Source organism: Phalaenopsis equestris, unplaced genomic scaffold (assembly GCF_001263595.1).
Source record: "Phalaenopsis equestris unplaced genomic scaffold, ASM126359v1 Scaffold000123, whole genome shotgun sequence".
In the NCBI taxonomy this organism is placed as follows: Eukaryota; Viridiplantae; Streptophyta; class Magnoliopsida; order Asparagales; family Orchidaceae; genus Phalaenopsis; species Phalaenopsis equestris.
In genome coordinates, this window is record NW_018164565.1 from 1890165 (window position 1) to 1910491 (window position 20327).

The following is a 20327-nucleotide window of genomic DNA, read 5'->3' on the forward strand; positions in this document are numbered from 1 at the left end:
ATGTATGTATGTATCTGTATGTATGTATGTATGTATCTGTATGTATGTATCTGTATGTATGTATGTATGTATCTGTATGTATGTATCTGTATGTATGTATGTATGTATCTGTATGTATGTATCTGTATGTATGTATGTATGTATCTGTATGTATGTATCTGTATGTATGTATGTATGTATCTGTATGTACGTATGTGTGTGTGTGTGTGTGTGTGTGTGTGTGTGTGTGTATATATATATATATATCTGTGCGTGTGTGTTTGTGTGCCGCAAGTCGTGACCTATTAATTGGCGGGGTTCATTGTAAGTCCTCTTAGGTCACGGGTTCAATCCTCAGTGGCACTGAATTCTCAAATATTTAGGCACATGATGCAGACTCTCATCATGGGGCCTAGAGCACGGGAAATCGGTATTTGGGTATTTGTCAAATGCCGATTTTCTTTTAATAATATATATTATCATACTGACACTTTCACCAATATCATATTAATTAATCATAAATCTTGTTCTCTGATATTACCTTTATCATAATCCGGCCAAAGGGCTTTGAAGTTTTCAAAGACAGGAACAAACAGTCGAATGATGAAAATTAAACTTTTTTATTTTCATTTTTTATAACTAACAAAAAAACCTAAAAACATTTGAATGAGCCACAAACACGCACACACACACACACACACAATCATCCCAGGAGAATCATTTAAGACTATCAATTAAGATACATCAATATCAATAATCTTTTCCATTTAAGTGAATGGGTACCTTATCGTTCCTAGCTGATACCATAAACAGGTGAATTCCTTCAAAATCAACATGCACAAGCTAACAATCAATGGAAGACAACATCATTTATATGTTCATTTCATTAAATAAGATATAATCTATATACCTTTAATTAATAAGCAATAATAAGTATTACTAAAAATAAATAACATTTAGAATGACATGACTTAAAAAAAAATCATATCAGGATAAAATTATTCAATTAAATCTAATATATATCACTAGCTACGAATGCAATTAGTTTTGAAAAACTAATTATTTATATAAAGTAAAAGTACGAATACTCACCTTGAACTTAAATGATTTCCTTGCTTAAGTGTTCTATTAGCTTTTCTCCAATTAATAACCTATAATCATACATGCAAAATATTCTTGTTACTTTATCATAATCAAATCTTATAATTTACAATTAATTTGTCTTTATTTTGCCTTTATAAATCATCAATTTAATTTAAAACTTTTAATCCATTTATTCAGATAATATTATTATTAACATTTTGTTCTCAAAAAATAAATATTTCAATTAAATTTTCAATTTTAACAATGTCCATATAATATGAAGGTAAATATTTATTGAATTTAATCCTCACTATTAAGTCATTTTAATTTTTCCAAATTAGTACATAACCTGTTTTATACATTTAATTATTATTTTCAATGTTATATCACAATATAGTTTTAACTATTTCATTCAAGCGGATTAAATTTAATAAAATTTCCTTCAGGTTCAGAGCCTGGTTTTTCGTATTGGCAAGCCATGCAATGTCCCACAATCTTTCTACGAGACTCTTGAAGGTGGTGGTGATCACACTTTCATTAAAAAACTTGGTAAAAAAATTGGAAGCCTGCTCGTATTTTCATAGGGTTGAAACCAGTACTCTCGTGTGTTCTTCGTGTTTTATTCTAGTGGGAAAATTCATTTATAGTTACTTAAAACTTGAGATCATTCAGAAAGATTTTGATGCTATGAAGTTGTTGGGTAGTTGGAATATTGATTTACTTGACGGTCGACATATACTTGTTCAATTATCTCATGATGTCGATTACATTCACTTTTTTTCTCGAAAATTTTTCAAGATTGACAACCGTTTTATGAAAATTTTGAACTGGACTGTCGATTTTGATTTAAAAGCAATCCCTTATCATTCCTGTTTGGATAAAACTTTCGAGGTTTAAATTACATATGTTCAACTTGAAAATTATCTACTCCTTAGCAACTGCTTACGATAAGCCTCTTAAGGCTGATAGTCTTACGCTTGTTGTTACCATACCCTCTGTGACTTATGTGTTAGTTGAGAGAAATATCACTCAACCAGTTTCGAATGAGGCATTAATTAGAACCACTCACAATGGGTATTGGCAAAATATTGAAATAAAACAACACCCTCCTTATTGCTCTCATTGTAATATGTTTGATCATAGTCTACTATTTGCTATCGCTTGTATCATCATCTAAGGTCAGATAACGCTAAAGATCATCCACCTATCAACCTTGCTGAGAAGGTGCAATTCGATCTTCTTTCCAACACCGCAGTTTCTGATGAAGAACACCATACTACAGGTACAGATCCAAACGTGCTTATACCACCCACTGTTATTGCCACTGTTATTGAAGATGTTATTGAAGATGACTCACTTACATGCCAATATACATGAGAGTGCTCCTTTGATCCAAAAAAAAGATCAGCTGGTACAACAAGTAGTTGCTTCTAATGTTCAACAACCTAAACATGTCCGACACACTTTAGACCATTCTACTTATTTCACTGATCAGGTGAGCCAATCTTCGAATGAGGAATGACAAGTTTATTCCAGGAGGAAGAAGAAGAATGGAGGCCGACTCGAGCTCAGGAACTTATTGGATGATACATTGGTTACTACTGGTAATGACACTCATCTTACCAATTTATTAGTTGGCTCATTCCCCACACTCGAGGCAGAGGCAAGACAAAATTGAGTCGCTCTCTAGCTACCTGATACTATGTATTTTGACACTTTTTGGTTTGACACTTTTTGGTTTTTTCGGCACTGTTAAGTTTTTTATTTAAGTATATAATGTATTTTTTTTTGTTTTTTTTTAGTTTTGGAACCATTTGTGGTTATTGTGTGGGCAGGGTGTCATGCTTTTTCGTCAAAAGCCCTCCTAAACAATCTATTTGTATCTTGTTTTCCATTTAATATATTAGCCTTTGAGCTTTCTCAATACACACACACATACATATATATATATAATCATTTCTCATTTTTCAAATATTCACTCAAAAAATAACTTGTCTCACTGTACTTGCTTGAGACAGACCACCCTCGAGCTCCTTTCTCACGCTCTCGAGACTAGGACTGTAAACGAGTCGAGCTTGAGCGAGTTTAGACTTGACTCATGTTTGAAATCAGCTCATGAATAGTGTGTTGGTGTTCCGCTCGATTTAAATATTCGTGTTCGTGTTCGGCATGAAATTGGCTCGTTAAAATTAAATTGAAAAAAAAAGTAAAGTGTTGGATTCAAACCTGTACCAAATGTATGCAAAAGAAGACACTAACCACATTACCACACGAGGTGTTATGATTTAAATTTATATATAAATATAAATAATATATTATTATATACAAAATATATGTAATATATTATTATATATATATTTTTTATTTCGAGCTATAATGAGCCGAACACGAGCGAACAAAGAGTTGTTTTCGGCTCGTTTATAATTTGATCTTTAAAAATATATTCGTGTTCGACTTGTTTATTTAACGAACGAGCCGAATACGAGCTACTTAACGAGCCGAACACTAGTTGTTTGCGAACGAGCTTTTTTGATAGCCCTACTCGAGACAAGAACTCACAACCTGTTTAAAGTCTGCTTGTTGGTTCACCTCCTCTTCCCTATGTGGCCAAACAAGCACTCGATCACTCTCGTTAACGAAGTCTCCTCCTCCTCTTCTCATTCGCACAGAACATGCACACATTTCCCGCAAGTGATTTGCCCATTTCTCCTCCACTTTGCGCAAAGAGGCTCCCCTGCTCACGACGTCACTTACATGCAAATCAACAATGCACGTTGGGCTTCAGTTTCAGCTCGCGCACGATCTTGTGTCAACTCCTTGGCTTGTCATTGCAGACAAATTCTAGGATTACTGTAGTGGCGTCGTTCCACGGGTATATGAGAATCACACAAACTCTCTCTTTTTTCCATCGCTGCCTCTAACTCTCTTCTCTGACTCACTCACGTGAGGAAACTCTTGCAAATACCCCATCTCCCCTTAAAAGCTCCCCATCATGTGTAAAGTTGGCATTGCCAAAATTGGGCATTAAAAACTACTACCTTTCTTAATCAATTGAATACCCTCTAGAATTTTAAAAAATCCACTAAATTATTTGGTAGTTCTTTCCTACAAATAACTTTTAAGAAATTCCTCTCAAGAATTTTGAATACAATATTTATGATCATGTCCATAAACATGAAAGAAAACTTTAAGATTTTTGTTTACATTGTTTACGTTCATGTCTGTAAACATGAAATAAAATTTCAACAAAGGGATCTCATACGTGAATTTATCAGAGATTATGTCAAACAAAAGGGATATAAATGTCTATAATTCACTCACAAAAAGGTGTCAAATTTCAATGGAGGCCACTTTTGATGAAACTCATAATTTCTGCACTCAACTTCTTCCACAGATGAAAAATTTTCAACTTGAAAAATAAGCTTTATTTTTTCGTATCGATATTTTAAAACACTCCTAAAAATACAAGTCTCGTGCCAACTGTACCCCTTCAGGTTTATACACGAAAAAATAAGACTAGAAAAGATCTCCAACAAGTCCAAGACTTAAAATCATTACTAGATAATATTGATCAGCCCACTATTATTCATCTATACGATATACTCTTAGTAACACCTCATGTCATAAATTTTATCCTCTCACAAATCCTTTCTAACCTGCATCAATACTAAATCCATTGTCATTCCACAAAATTTATCCAAGTCACTTGGAAACTGAAAGGAGGCCATGAGAGAAGACAAACACCTCAAAAAAAAAAAAAAAAAAAAATTCATACATGGAACATCGTTGAATTACCCAAAAATAATAATAAAGCACAAATGTATTTTCAAGGTAAAATACTAAGCATCTGAAAGGCTAGAAAAAATATAAAATAAGATTGATAGTAATATGATATACTCAATAATATGGGATAAACTATCAAAAAATCTTTGCTTATGTTACAAAGATGAACACTATTTGTATTCTAATATTCATAGTGGCAAATTATAGGTGTCCTACACAACAAATCAAAATTAAAAATTTTTGTAACATAGGGACATTGAAAAATTTTTTTTATGGATTCACGACAAAGTTCAATAGCTCCTTAAAAAAGAATCAGCTATGCATGTTAAAAAATATCTTATGAAGATTGAAACAACCACAAATAGCTTATAATTTGACAAATTTACAAAGGCTATGAAATGAATTGGATACAAACAAAGCCAATAAGATCAAACTCTCATCATAAAGCAATCTCCTGATGATAAAATCAAAATATTTTTTGTGTTAACAATATGATTATTATAGGGAATGATAATCAGGAGAAAGAAAATCTTAGGAAAAGACTCAATGAAGAATTCAATATCTAGGAGCTAAGAAAATGTGCTTGAATGCATGGCACATTGATTGAAAACAAAGTGAAGAATCACAATATATCGAGTTTTAAGTACTCAAACTATACTAAAAAAAAGGCAGAGCAAATTCAAATACTTCTTGGAAATAAAAAATGACTTAATCTAAAAAAGGGATAGTACTCTCCGATAGAAATATATTATAGATCTATTAAAGGAAACTAAGAGGATAGAATGCAAGCCATGTGAAACTTCAATTGAACTAGGATAACAACTTGACATGAAACAATATAGAAAGTTAGTACAATAACTAAACTATTTATCTGACAACTATCATGACATTGCATCCACAGCAAGTCTATTTGGCCAAATCATGCACAAATCTAATTATGTCGCACCTTAAAGCCATCTTTAAAAATCTTAGTATCTTAAATCATGCTTAAAAAAGGAATTCTAAGTGAAAGACGTGATTCCCTACAAATTAAAGGATATACATAAACAAAAAATGTTGGATCACCGGTGGATGTAAGGTCCATTTTATGATATTATATATTTCCAGGAAGGAATCTCATAAATTTGAGAAGCAAGAAATAACCTCTGATTTTAAAATAAAGTGTTGAACCCGAGTTCAGAGCCATTTCCCAAAGGTTCACTGAGCTTTTATAGATTAATATTATATTAGAGTATTTAAAAATTAATTGAAAAGAACTTCAAAAAAAATATTGTGATAATAAATCAAGTATCAGTATTGCACACAATAAAATACAATATGATTGTACCAAACATACTGAGGTTGATAGGCACTTCATAAAAACAGAATTAAAAAGTATTATGATTGCCCTTTATATTTGTCTACAGAGAATGAACTAGCCAACATATTCACTAAAGGACTCATTGGGTATAATGTTTAAAAATCTTTTATGTAATTTTGGAATGGTAGATCTCTATCTACTTTAAAGGATTGTGTTGAATTTCTCTCTGCTGTAGTAGGGCATACTCACTCCGACCATAACATAGAATTTACATCACATGGACCAAGGCATTGTACCATTGGATCAATTTCTATGTAGACCTCAGATTGCAATCCATGTGTTTTCTATAGGATCAGCAACCCCTTATTTTTCCCTACTTTTTGAGATTTATTTTTATTTTGTAAAGTCTCTTGAAGATGTATATACCTCCCTCTTCAAAAAAAAAAAAAAAAAAGGAAAATAGGATTTACTGCATTATTTTATTTTCTACAGAAACAATTAAAATCATTTTCTTATGTTATATGATGTCTTAACTAGGACTGCCAAATCCATCAATTAGATAGGTACCATTATAGTTCTATGATGATATGGTATGTATACAGAAAGATCCCTAGATGATATGGTATGAATACAGAAAGATCCCTAGATGATATGGTATGAATACAGAACGATCCCTATAAAAAAAAATGGGTATTGGCATTTGTTTATTTGCAAAATGGATTGCAGCATTTTCGCTTGAAAATTCGTGCATTTAGACATAATAGTCCAGGAGCAATGTTCGGGCTGTCATTACAATAACCCTGGGATCACTTGAGTTAAATTAAAAAAAGCAGCCTCAACTCACGTGCAAGGCTACATGCATCAATTCCTCCTAAAAAGACCAGTAAGAATACGAATCTGGAAGTCATTACGCCACCCATAATTGGTCTCCAAACAAATACTGTAGGTCTAAATTAGTCAGAACTTTTCTAATTGAATGACATACTTGCAAATTAAAAAAAAAAGCAAAATGGTTATTTTTTGCCTTCCTACGTCCTGCAGAAATTTCAAAACAAAATTTCATTAGTAATTGTTTCAATTGTAAGTCTACTACGGGGGGAAGAGAATTTCATCAGCAACCTTTTTTCAATTGTAAGGCTTCCATTTTAGATAAGTCCTTGTAAAGAAATGGAATCATTTAGAACATGTTATGTAATTTTTCAAGGGTTCGCTGGGGCTGCTGCAGATTCCTGTAACAATGATTGTAAATCTGAAATAGAAACGTTTGGAATATATTATGCACTTATATATATATATATAAGGTGCAATTCGATCTTCTTCATACACACACCCAGGGTGCTAGAAATTTCATCTCTTACTGATAAATTCATATTTGCTCTTATTGGAAAATTTCAGTGGGGACACCCACCTATGGAAGTTATCAGGAAAAGTTTTGATAATCTCAAATTAGCAGGAAAGTGGAAAGTAGGGCCCATAGATGGGAGACACGTATTAATTCAATTAACCGTGCCTGAAGACTACACAGATTTTTTCCAAAAAATATCTCAACATTGCTGGTAAACCAATGAATCTACTCAAGTGGTCTCCTGATTTTGACCACATGTGCGAATCTCCTACTATACCGGTATGGTTTAGTCAACGTAATCTCAAAACTGCGCTTTTTTTATCATCAGGTTCTTTACTCTATTGGTGTCATACTTGGGGACTCTTTAAAGCTAGATCTACCCACTTTTAACTTAATCAGACCTTCTGTGGCCAGAATACTTGTTGAAAGAGATATTACTTTACCTGATGTTACTGAAGTCTGGTTGGGCACAACTCATAATGGATATTGGCAACAAATTATTATGAAACATAGACCTCCTTATTGTTCTCATTGTAAGATGTTTGGGCACAACCTTGATAAATGCTATAAGTTTCATTAATTTGAAATCTAACGATCAAGTGAATAAGAATGGATTTGACCCCAATGCTTTGGATATATCTGTTTCATCTGAAGAGAAAAATACCACAAAACAGGTTACGGTGTCTGAGTTAATTGCCCCTGTGGATCCCCCTGAAAATACTATTCCTGCAATCGATGAGAAGCTGGATGACCCTGCTGAGCAACCTACACTTTCAAACCCTCCTCAGTTGCAGGAAGCATTAGGTGAAAAGGAGACATTTCATGCTTCACACACACTTGAACCTATAGTCGTTGCAACAGTTGGCAATCCTTCTTCTGGTTCTCATCAGCTTTTATCTGCCCGACGTTCTATTTACCAACACGATGATCAGATGAGTCAGTCTTCTGAGGAGGAATGATAGGTCTATTCAAAGAGGAAGAAAAAGATTGGAGGCAAACTTCAGCTCGGGAACCTAATGGATGATACTTTGGTTACTTCGGGAAATGGCTTGACACTCAACAATTTATTATCTGGATCTCGCCCTAGAACTTGAGGCACAGGCAGGACTAAACTGGCTCGTCTTCCTTTCTGCGATTTTGGTATCTTTTTTTTTTTGGTTTCCCTGCATCTTTTATCTTTTGGGGTGTTTGTGGTGTTGTATCGTATGGGTAGGGTGCCTCTATTGGGTCATCTCATACAACATTTATGTATCTTTCCTATTTTAATAGATTTCCTATTTTCTTTCCTATTTTAATAGATTTAGCCCTTGGGATTTCAAAAAAAAAAAAACCCAGGGTGTTGAAACTGCTCCTGCGTACCCTCAATCCCATAACTTTTCTTGATTTCTTTGACATACAAGGGAAGAGGAGGCAAAAGATTCCTATGCCTCGAAGCCCTTTAATGCATGTAGCAACAAGATCATAATGTGCAAAGATAACAAAAAATCCCATCTTTTCTCCCACCAGCTTGTCCTCTCCAATACAGTTAAGACTAGGGCTAAACAGAAAAACAACAATTGGATCGCGATGTACAAAGAACTCTGAAACCCCTTCCAGCACCTTCGCTGGAAAGGCAATAACCAGACCGCAGTGGATAAAGACCTCTGAAACTCCTTCCTGATCGAATGAAGCTGCAAAAGCCAACAGGAAGTCAACCATGGGACCGCAGCGTATGAAGGATACCAAAATTCCCATCTTTTTCTCCTTTCGCTATGCCTGCAACCCTCTTCACTTCATAACTACAACAACTGCTCTTTGCATTTTGCCTAGGAATCATAGGTCTTCTTCTTTCGAATCTCTCTCTCTCTCTCTCTCTCTCTCATTTTCGTGTACAACAAATGCTCCTCCATTCCTTTACTTCATGTGTTTGAATTCCTTGTCTGAAACCACCTCTCCTTCCTTGTTTTTATTCACCCACCCCGGCCCTCCAATTTGAATGCACCGCTGCTTCATTGCAAACCTCACACAATCACTCCCAGAGTGCTCCTTATTGTTCGAATGCAAACCGAGCTTTATCTCCATTCCTACCATCCCGCCGCACCTACCTTGTTTTTTTAATTTTTATTATATAATATTTATTATATAGTGTGTGTGTCTGAGAGATATTGTGAGAGAGAGAGAGAGAGAGTTAGTTCATCAACTTGTCGATCCTTATTTCATCTCAACGTCGCATCGATGCCTCGCTCGCAAAGGTATAATGCAAGGAAAATGTGCTTATAGTATTTTCTCGCAGGATAATCGGAGACTTGTGTCTCAGAGACCAGTGGATTAGAATATTCTCTCCGGCCGCAGTGTCTCATGACACTAATTAGCATGTTTTATAGACAGTTGGGCATACACACTCCGGTGCAGCCCATAAGTGAGAGCAACGTCGCGAGACTGCCAAAATTTTTAGTGATATTGGACTTGCAAAAATGACTTAAGTTTGAATTGCTTAGATTATATGGACTTTAAGAGCGACAAAAATTTTGATGACAAAAAAATAAGTAATAAAATATAGAATAATAACTCCAATCAAGATTTAAGTCCTTTCAAGATAATAAAACTATACATATACATAAAAGCTTACGAATAATTTGATAACCCACCAATTAATGTGATTGGGCTCCTTTTTGACTTCAAATTTGATCGTACCTGAAGGCGATCAAATTAAAAAAATATATCCTAATGCAAATGAATCTTTATGTGAACTATTTGAAAATATAAATTGGCGGGCTGATAAATTGACTTAAATATGAAATACATAAATTGAGGGTAAGCTAGGGAGCTAGCAAATTGATTTAAATATAAAATATCATGAATTGGGGCTAAACTTAAAATATAAATATAATCTTTGAATATTAAAAAAGGACTTCATGTGTCTTTTAGCCACCAAATTCACAATACAGATGCTAGCGAACAGAAGACGATTCTTTTTAAAACCCAAAATGAAATTGTGTAATCCAAAATCACAATATTTTTGCAAACATTTCAAGTTCAAAATGATTTCAAGGTGCACAAATTCCTTTCTTGAAAAGTATAAACTTATCTCAAAGTTATAAAATCTTTATTTTGAAATCAAATTCAAGACAAATTATGGAAGTTTTAAATCGGGCCGTCTTGTCTATAGGGCAGTATTGTATGTCCTACTCAACTTATCCGATTCTTCTGCTTTTAAGCACCGGAGTTGACTTGTCTATTAAGTTTCAATAATGTCCAAATCACAAATATAAGAATTTGCAATTCCAAATCACCTAGTGTGATCCTCCTAATTATGACTGAAATTGACAAGCCTAGTATTCTATAGATATCAAAATTGATGAATTTCAAATAAATTTTAAACATAAATGTAATATGTACAAAATCTCCGATGACAACTGAGTTGATAGAAGATTTCAATTGGATGAGTCAATTTTTAAAATTAAATTTTATAAGCTATTTGAATAAGTTCAAGTAATATATATATACACCCAATCCTCTATAAGTAAGATGGAGTTGACAAGGTTCATATACAATCATGTGTCAGTTTGAAACCTAATCCTTTATAAGAAAGAAGTAAAAACGATGGGGTTCAAATCACGTTATCAAATTCTTTAACAATGACCATGTTGACTGAAAACATCAATCAGAAAGGCCAACTTCTAAATTAGTTGCTAGATTAAAATTTTAAAATAACAAATAAAAGTATACAAATTAAAATCAATCACTTGAAAACTTCAAATAAATAAATCAAAATACCCAGTTACCTAAAGACTCAAAGCAATATCCATTCACCCTCTGAAATAATTTATTACGGATGACAAACTTCTGATTGATTTTAGCTCACACTCAACGAATGCAATATTGAGTGCATCATTGTATTCACACTCAAAGTAATCTCATGTCAATAAAGACGGGTCTATGTCCTCTGTTAGCGTGGTTTGACCTAAAGATTTAACAAAATGTAGTGGTTATTACCAAAGCCCTCTGATTGAATGATTGTCACCAAATGATGCCATCATATTACAGTCACGACCTCAATCCATATATTCCCCAACAACTTTCTACCATTTGAGTTGTGAACCATAAGGTAGATTTGATTGATACAAAGCCTTTTGTCAGCTAAATTGAATAAAATTTATCACCTTAGACAACCATCCACCTCAGATCTATAAGAATTCCTTGGACGACGCAACCCATTATTGCTGATAAGGATTTTTCAATCAGGTTGGGTCGACTACTTCCTCTGACTAAGTAGATCAGAGATCACAACAACCAAAGATAACAAAACCACGGGATCTTCATCAAATTCGTCATCATTTCTCCCACCATTCGCTTTAAGATCAATATGATAATTTTTATAATCTAAAACCATAAATTATTGCACCATATGCTGAGTATTCAATACTTAATGACTAGCCTTAATCGAAAGTGCTCTCCAACTATTGGAAGGGGTACCTAACTATAGAGGCTTGCGCCTATTGAAAACCTTGAACCCCAAATCAAAAAGTTCTCACAAAATGCAGGCAAAATTTCTAGGGAGTGTCATATCAACCAAAGTTCGGGGTGTCAAAATTTTTGCAGTCCACGATTGTGTGCATTAAAAATATATATATTTTTTAAGTAGAACAATTCCTTTCTTAGAGATACTATGCATTAGCAAACCTATTTGTAAGAAGTAGCTTCCCTCCACAACAATATCCGAAAAGCAATACGAAAGTTGTGACAATGGTTTGAAAAAAAAAATAGTGAAAAAGTCATCGCAAACAGACCCTAGCATCCGAAGATATTGCCTCTAAAACGAGTATAATTTATTGGAATGCAGAAACAATAAGAATGGCTACAAAAATACAAATTCCCAATTTTAATTATAGCTTAAACTCCATGTTTAAGGCTTTGCACAATAGAATTGAATGCAGTCAAAATAGTATTAAACAGCCTTGCTTTCAAATTCCCATCCCCACTCACACAAAAAATTTGATAAGATGGCGGATGTGAAGAACGCTAGTTTTTACTTCCAACAGCCATAGTAAGTCCCCCTCTTTAACACTTCTGCATAAGTCTAATGCCAAATGACATTAACAATGACAATGATATACACTTCCAGAAGAATCACGCAATTTCAAACTTGAAAAATAAGAAAAAAAATAAGAAGAAAATATATTTCTTCAAGTCTACGGAAGATCCAATGCATGTTTTCAATCAGAAGCAGCTAATCACCTGAATATTCTTTTGATCATCTGAAACTACAAGACTCAGAGTACTTCCATCAATCAAAAATTCTGTTGCATAACAATCGAGAGAACCAAAGTCCTTAGCCAAAAGACTCAGTTGAGCACCTTGCTCTTTCCAATTGAGGAAGAATATGCTCTTATGAATGTCACCCAAGAGGATAAAGTTTTTTACCTGAAACAATTTTAATTAATTATCAGAACAGAATTTCGATAAATATCTACTCTCAAGTGCACTGCTGCTTGTTTTCAACAAGTAAATTATTGTAGGTCCTTTCACAAAAGTGCGAAGAAATAAGAAATATTTAGACAGGAGTAAATCAAAAAAAGCCGCCAGCTAAAAGGTAATATGATGTCTAGCAGCTGATGTTTGACATAATTACATAATGAATTAAAGGAAGGATGAGCAAATAAACCAAGTTTTCCTAATGTTAAGTGATGATTTCATTAATTAGATTAACTTCAAAAACCTGGCTATAATGCATGTCTATATCACTTTATTGTGTGTTGATTATTCAAGTAGCCATTTCCAGCCCCGAACGCAATAATCATTCATTCAGAAAATAATGGAAAAAAGGCTCAATGTAGATGGCTGCACTCTGCTGCGCTCACCGGTCGGTTGCATTAGAATATGAAATGGAGAGATTTACAAAGAGGTATGTTGACAGTCGATAGCAAGAAGTAAAAAATTGTCTAAAACATTTTATTCTTTAAAGCCATGAATGCAAAGAGAAAGAAACACAGCAGATTTCATTGACAGGGCTAGCGTACAGTGTTCAAGCTGACAACATAGAGAGGAGTGTCGTAGAATGCAACACCGTTGAGCTCAGAGCCTGTCCACTTGTGCAAGGTGATTTTGGGGCCAGATGCTATTAGCAAGTGACCCTGAAGAGATGCTAAAGCGGAGATAGCTCCCTTCAGCTCTTTGGAGTAAACTTCTGTTACCTGAAGAAAAATGAAGTTCAATACTGCCTGTTAAAACATATGCAAAAGAAGAAAAAATTAAAAGAAAGAGTTTTAAAGCTCTATGTTGCATATAAAATTAACGAATTAGGTCAAACAAGTACCAAATTTTGAGAGTTTTCACCATTCTTGCCGATAGCAAATAGAAGAATACGCCCTCGAGCAGAAACATCTTCCCCTTGTACATAAGCCGTTCCAATAGCCATAATAGCTTCATTTTCCTTGGTTGCTGAATTCTGAAGGATAGGGAAGAAAATGCTAGATTACAATAATGGAAATTACTAGAATGATCATTAATTGGTACATCACATAAGTAATTCATCCAAGTCTCTTAAGCCAACAGCACATCCTTAAAAAAGCAAAAGATATAAACTTACAAATAAGGTTACCATCCGCACAGTGAGTGCATTTTCGCAAGGTTGCATTGGAATACTAGCTCTTGTTTCCCAATTCCCACCAGATTTCTCCGGTTCCAAAAGGCGAACTTCAAAATCGTCAAGAGTGTAAGTTTTTTGGAGGTCATCAGAACTTGTATTTTCACGTTCCATTTGACCAATATCTTGATCTAACATAGATGACAATATTTGGTTTATTGGCCGAGCAACCTGCAGAGTTATGGTACAAATCCCAATGAACAAAACAAAAAACCACAATTAGAGAAATAAGATCGAAATAGAAAAGAACAACAGTCAAGAGAAGCGAACCAGAAGAAACAATATTAAGATGAAGACATACTTCCCGTTGGAACAGAAAAAAAAAAGAAATATATTTGGATGAATGTACATGAATAGAAAATTTATATCTGCTGTATGATAAATAAATCATACAAAAGAGACAGAATACAAGAATTTCATAAAAGTAATCGATATGAATCAGGAAAATATGGAAATATAAAAACTTTTAATTGAAATATTACCGTCTCAAGCATTCATTAACCAAGAAAAGAAGGTGAATTTTAATGATAAGGCAGGGTGGATTTTATAAAGCATCTTCATTTATTTGTATCATAAGTTCAACTTAAATAAATACCAACACATTATCAACTAGCCTTATCATTATGCTAGGTATAAAAAATGAACATGAAGTAGAATCAGCCATCAATCCGAATCACCTTTTTGAACAATGATTATACTTCAAATGATAATAAATTCAATAAGTTGCATGACAAAAATCTGAAAAAAAAGGATTAAGACCAGTAATTATGAATAACTCACTCCAGTAAAAAAATTAACAAAGTATTTAATGCTTTCAAAAGCTATGCATGGGCTAGCCATACAATGTCAATTGTCTTCAAAAAACTAATAGCTACTTTATTTTAAATTTTGTCAGTCTGCGATGACTTAAATTAGTAAAATAGTTGCAACATCCTAGTGCAGATGTTGTACCTGGATCTTTAAGACAGACAACTCATAACATTGACGCAGGGGCTGTTTGGGCTGAACCGGAACTTGGTCCAGCAAGCGGTTGTACTTCAACAGGGAGGTTGAGCTAGCCGACCCTAATTGGAGTTGGTAGCCTGCTGCCGCCCGATGGGGGGCTCCCCTCGTTGTCTTTTAATTATAAATAACTTGTTTGCTATGTTTAGGGTTAGTGTTTGCTGTGTTTTCTGTCAGGACAGCGGTCAACATCCAAGTTTTACCTGTGAGGGCTGTATTCGACGGCGACAAGGTGCTCCGGCTATAACTCGTCCTGAGGTTGTGTTTATCTACCCTTCCCCCGCTTCCCCAACTTTATCATAGCTGTCGGATCTGCTGTCGTCTCTGTTGAAATTATTATGCCGACTGTTTTTGCTGCTGTCCAACCACAGAATCTCTTCCCTGCTTCCCGTAACTGTTTGTTGTCATTCATCCTGCACCCCCTGACAGCTACTGTCGCTCTTCCTGCTATCCTAACCGGCTACTCACCCGTCCCACTCCACCTGCCCTCAGCTGATTCCCCTCACCTGCACCCTAATGGCTGCTTGCTAACTGCCGCCCTCCATACATCCACCTGAACTTGACGTCACCATCTATGTCATCTCCTAGTAGCAACCACCCCTTTCTTTATACCCCAACTGCCGCCAACCTTCTCCCCTGCAGCCTGCATCCCATCCAATCTTTCTAGTCGCTCTGTCTGTTGTCGCACCCTCCCAACAAGCCATCCCCACCTGCTATCCAACCGCAGCCCACCGATTTCCTCCTCCCTAGAGTGTTGTTTGTGTTTTGTACTATTTTTTTTCCTACTTTGAGAACCTTTGATGTAATCCTTTGAGTTTTCAACAATATTATTTATGTTCCATTGTGATTTGAGCTAACTCTAGTCCTATCCTAAGATTCCCTAGCACCCGCCCTACCCAAGCCACATCCACTCAAAAATTTTCTTTTATATCCGGAAACCATAGACAAATTTTGACCTAACCCTAACTTCACCTTGCTGATTTTCAAAATCAGCAACCCCAAACTAATTTTTCTACACATTCAATTAGTCTCATTCACCCTCTTTTCCTTCAAAACCTAAACCCCAATCATGCCACCACGGAGATACATGCCGGAACCTACTCGGGACAAGATACATCGATATATCTGTCGGCTTCAACTGAGGCTCGCGGAGATTAATGATGGAACGACGAGGGAAATTATCCTTGAACGTGATTTCAGTGATGAAGAAAAAAGGACACGACGCTTTGGAATCAAGTATCTGACACGCTCCAAGAGCAACGAAGCACAAACGACTCATGCAAATATACGTGGCGTATCAGTAATATACGAAATTGAGTTTTTTGTGTCGATCCCACAGGGAACGAGAATAATATAAATTCACAAAATTGTAGTTTACTGAAATCGGCTCTAGCTTGAATGTTTGATGTATTGGTAATTATTCTAAAGTGACTATCCCTAAGTTATAAAGTTCAAAAGATCCTATGTGGCAACGGTGGGGAGCTAAGATCCTCTTTGAAAAAGTTCTCCCCTGGAATGGTTTATAGGAAGTTAAATGTAAACATATGTCAAAAAGGCATGTGCTAAACGGTAGCATAAATCTTCCTTGCTCCTCCCGGTAGTCTAAGGAAGCTCTGTTAAAATCTAGTTTAGTTCCCCAAATCAAATTTATAATCCCATTAAAATGTCTTCCCAAGAAGTTTGCATTAACCTAGAGGATATATTCCTATTCCACTTAATTAATGCGATTAATCTTTCTTTTCTACTACGAACTCTTCCAAAATTCATAACTCACAACAGGTTTTAAGATTTCATTTAACCAGAATGAAAGTAAATAAAAATCTGAAAGTTAATCATCACAAACTGCACTTAAACATGAAATCACATAGAAGTTCACAATTAACGATCCTACATCCCCATTCTTTAAAAGAATATAGAAACTACTCAGTCCACATGATTGTACACAACTACAAACAATTTATTGAGATGAGAAATCAAATCCAGAAGTTTCCACAGATAAAATGAAAGTAAAACACACTATTAAGAACTCCACATACTTATCTCTTCTTTCTCTTGAATGGTGGAAGTTTACAATCACTTGTCACTCAAATCTCTATTAATCCCACTCATTTCTTCTCTCAAAATCTTCTTGAGAATTCTCCTTAGCCTTCTCTTGAAGTCTTCAACACTCCAAAGTGAAGGAAAAAATGAAGAAAAAGCTCCTCCAATTTTGTCTCCATCGTTTAAATAATTTCTCCGGGTGCATAGATGCATCTAACTACTGAAACCATCAAATTTCGCATTCTAGCGGCTAGGCGCCCATGTTGGCGTCTGACACAATAAATGGTTTGTTCATCTTAGTGACTAGGCGCTGGTGTCACGGCGGCCAAGCGCTGCTCTATAGCGCTAGGCGCTACATTTGAAGTGTCAGGTTTCCATACACTGGGGAAAATGGCCAAGAATAGTTCAGCTCCCATTGCCCAGGCATTCATGGGCAATGCCTAGGCACCAAATCTCCAGCGTCTAGGCAACACCTTCACGACACCAGATTTCCAGGCTCTCGATTTTGGCTCATCTTTGGACTGGTTTTGGCGCTAACCGCCAGAACGCTATTTTGTTCATTTCTGCTTTGTTTCGAATTTTGATTGCTCTCTTTGCCTGATTTCTGCAATACAACACTAAAACCTTTCTCAAAGCATAATAAAAATAATGAAATTAAGAGACATAAGGTATGAATTATTAAGGTAGCAATATCAGAGGCCGAAAGAGGAGGCCATATATAAAGAACACAAAACTTCAAAATAAAGGTGGATCTACAAAATTTCGATAGATGTATGGATCCAAAAAAAACTTTATTGAATGACCACAATCAATTGAGAGGATCTTTAAGCAAGAAGACGTGCAAGTAGATAAAAGGGTGAAGCTTGCAGTTATCAAATTGAGAGATAGCACCTCCATGTGGTGGGAAAACTTGCAGAGGTAGGCGAAGAGAGAACACGAAGAGAAGATTACCCAGTGGAAGAAGATAATGTGATGCAAAAAAAATACATATCGTCACCACCAGGATATATTTATGAGAATTCACCACTAACAACAGAGACGCCTATCAGTGGACAAGTTCACGGTGCAGTTTAACCAGTTGTAGATTAAGTGTAAGTTGATCGAGCCAGACGAACACACCATATCCCGTTATCTGGGGGGCCTGAAGTCCCCTATCAGCAACGTTGTGCAACTGCAGCATTATCGACACAGAGAAATGTCTAGACCTTAGCCTTGAGAGTGGAGAGACATAAGAAACAAAGAAAACAACCAACACCAGTCCGACAACCACCTACAGTTGGAGAAACCAGCAATAGCATGCCTCTGAGAGTTGAGAAAACATGTTCGAAAAAGGACAATGCCACCTCGAGTGAGAAGAAGACAAAGAAGAGTAGCACATCTACTATAATTCCTGCTCGAAAATGCTTTAGATGTCATGGATTTGGGCACATCACCTCCAGTTGCGCGATGAATCAAGTCGTGCCCTTTACTGAGTAGGGCGCAGTGGAGGAGGTTATCGGCGAGGAGATAGCTGAGAAACAGATCCACTTGATGAAAGTGAAATGCTCGTGGTTCGACATGTTCTATGGATTAAAATATGAAGAAACCGCGGTGACTTCAACACAATATTCTACACAAGCTGCACTGTCAACACAAAGACATGCAATCTTATCATCGATGGGGGGAGCAATAAGAACGTAGAGTCTACACATATGGTAGAGATGTTAAGCTTCGTGACTAAGAGGCACTCTCAGTTGTATTCTCTAACATAGATGAAGGAGAATAGGATCAACATTGACCAGAGGTGTCTAGTGAAATTTTTGATTGGGAGCAAGCTGCAGGATTTGGTGTGGTGTGACATGGTACCCATGGATGCCTACCACATGTTGTTGGGAAGACCTTTGAAATTTGATTGCAGGACTCAACATGACTAATTCAGAAACACCTATTCCTTAACAAAGGATAGGAAGCACATTGTTCTTCTCTCTTCGACGGAGTCCAAGAACACAAGTTCTCTTGCCAGCAGAGCAATATCGGTGGGACCAATTTTGGCGATGACAGATGATGATAGAACTGAGACACCTACACCAAACACGGGACAGTCAAGACAGAGAGCTTTTCAGGATATCATGATCGATACCTTGCCACCATGACCACCACCGTTCGGGGAGGTTCAAGCTACCCTCACTTTAGATCAGTTTGAGTCGAGTAGTGAATTACTTTGGGAGGATTTAACAGTATAAGTGAGATACGCCTACTTAGTTCAATAGTGGAATCTCGAAAGAGCATATTGATATTGTTGTATGCTTGCAACTAGAGGAAAATCCTCAAATCCTCGGGAGACAATGTAGTCTCCAGTGAGATCCAAGTGCTTTTCGGACCGCAATCGAGGAGCCTTCAGCCAAAGGAGCTTACAACAACTCCATCATTGACAACAGGCAGACAGAAGCTTTAACTAATGAGGTTAAAGCTCCCCCAACCCCAAATGATTGATGCGAGGGATGAACCGAACCTTGGTTCAGCAAGGGGCTGCCAATTCAACAGAGAGGTTGAACCGGCTAGCCTTAATTAAGGCGGGAAGCTTGCTACCTCCTAAGAGAGGGACCCCCTTGTTATCTCTTTATTATAAATAAGTTACTAAGTTGAGGGTTGCATCCAAAGACAAGAAGATGTTCTGACTGTATCGTGTCCTGAGATGGCGTTTATCTACCCTTCCCTCGCTTATGCAACCTTATCCTAGCCTTCGAATCTTGTTGTTGCTTTTGTCGGAATCATTTGACCGACAGTTTTTGCTGTTGTCCAGCCACATAATCCCTTCCCTGCTTCATTTAATCCTTTGTCATCCATCCTGCACCCCTTGACAAATGTTGTCGCTCTTCCTGTTATCCCTAACCCGCTACTCACCTGTTGTGCTCCACCCGCCCTCTGTAGATCCTCCTTGCCTACACCCTTACAACTGCTTGTTGGTTGCCGCCCTCCCTACATCCACTTGAACCCGACGCAAACACCTCTTTCTCTATCCCACCTACTCACCGCCAACCCCTCCCTTGTAGGCCGCAACCCATCCAATTCCTCCAGACCCTCCGCCTGCTATCGCAACCTCCCAACCAACCATCCCCACCAGCAATCCAACCGAGGCCCACATATTTCATCCTCACCCTAGATTGTTATTTGTGTTTTGTACTATTTTT

The 20327-nt window shown here is 36.2% G+C and overlaps 1 protein-coding gene across 1 annotated transcript in view; it reads right to left on the reverse strand.

Moving 5' to 3' along the window:
• The window catches only part of LOC110021221 (cleavage and polyadenylation specificity factor subunit 1), a gene marked incomplete at its 5' end in the record, with an annotated part of 57252 nt that overhangs the window by 12632 nt on the left and 24293 nt on the right, over positions 1–20327 (reverse strand). The window contains 4 exons of the mRNA XM_020719631.1: positions 12708–12893; positions 13490–13663; positions 13786–13917; positions 14059–14286. Coding sequence (XP_020575290.1) covers positions 12708–12893; positions 13490–13663; positions 13786–13917; positions 14059–14286 — 720 coding nt within the window. The remainder of the gene's footprint in view (positions 1–12707; positions 12894–13489; positions 13664–13785; positions 13918–14058; positions 14287–20327) is intronic.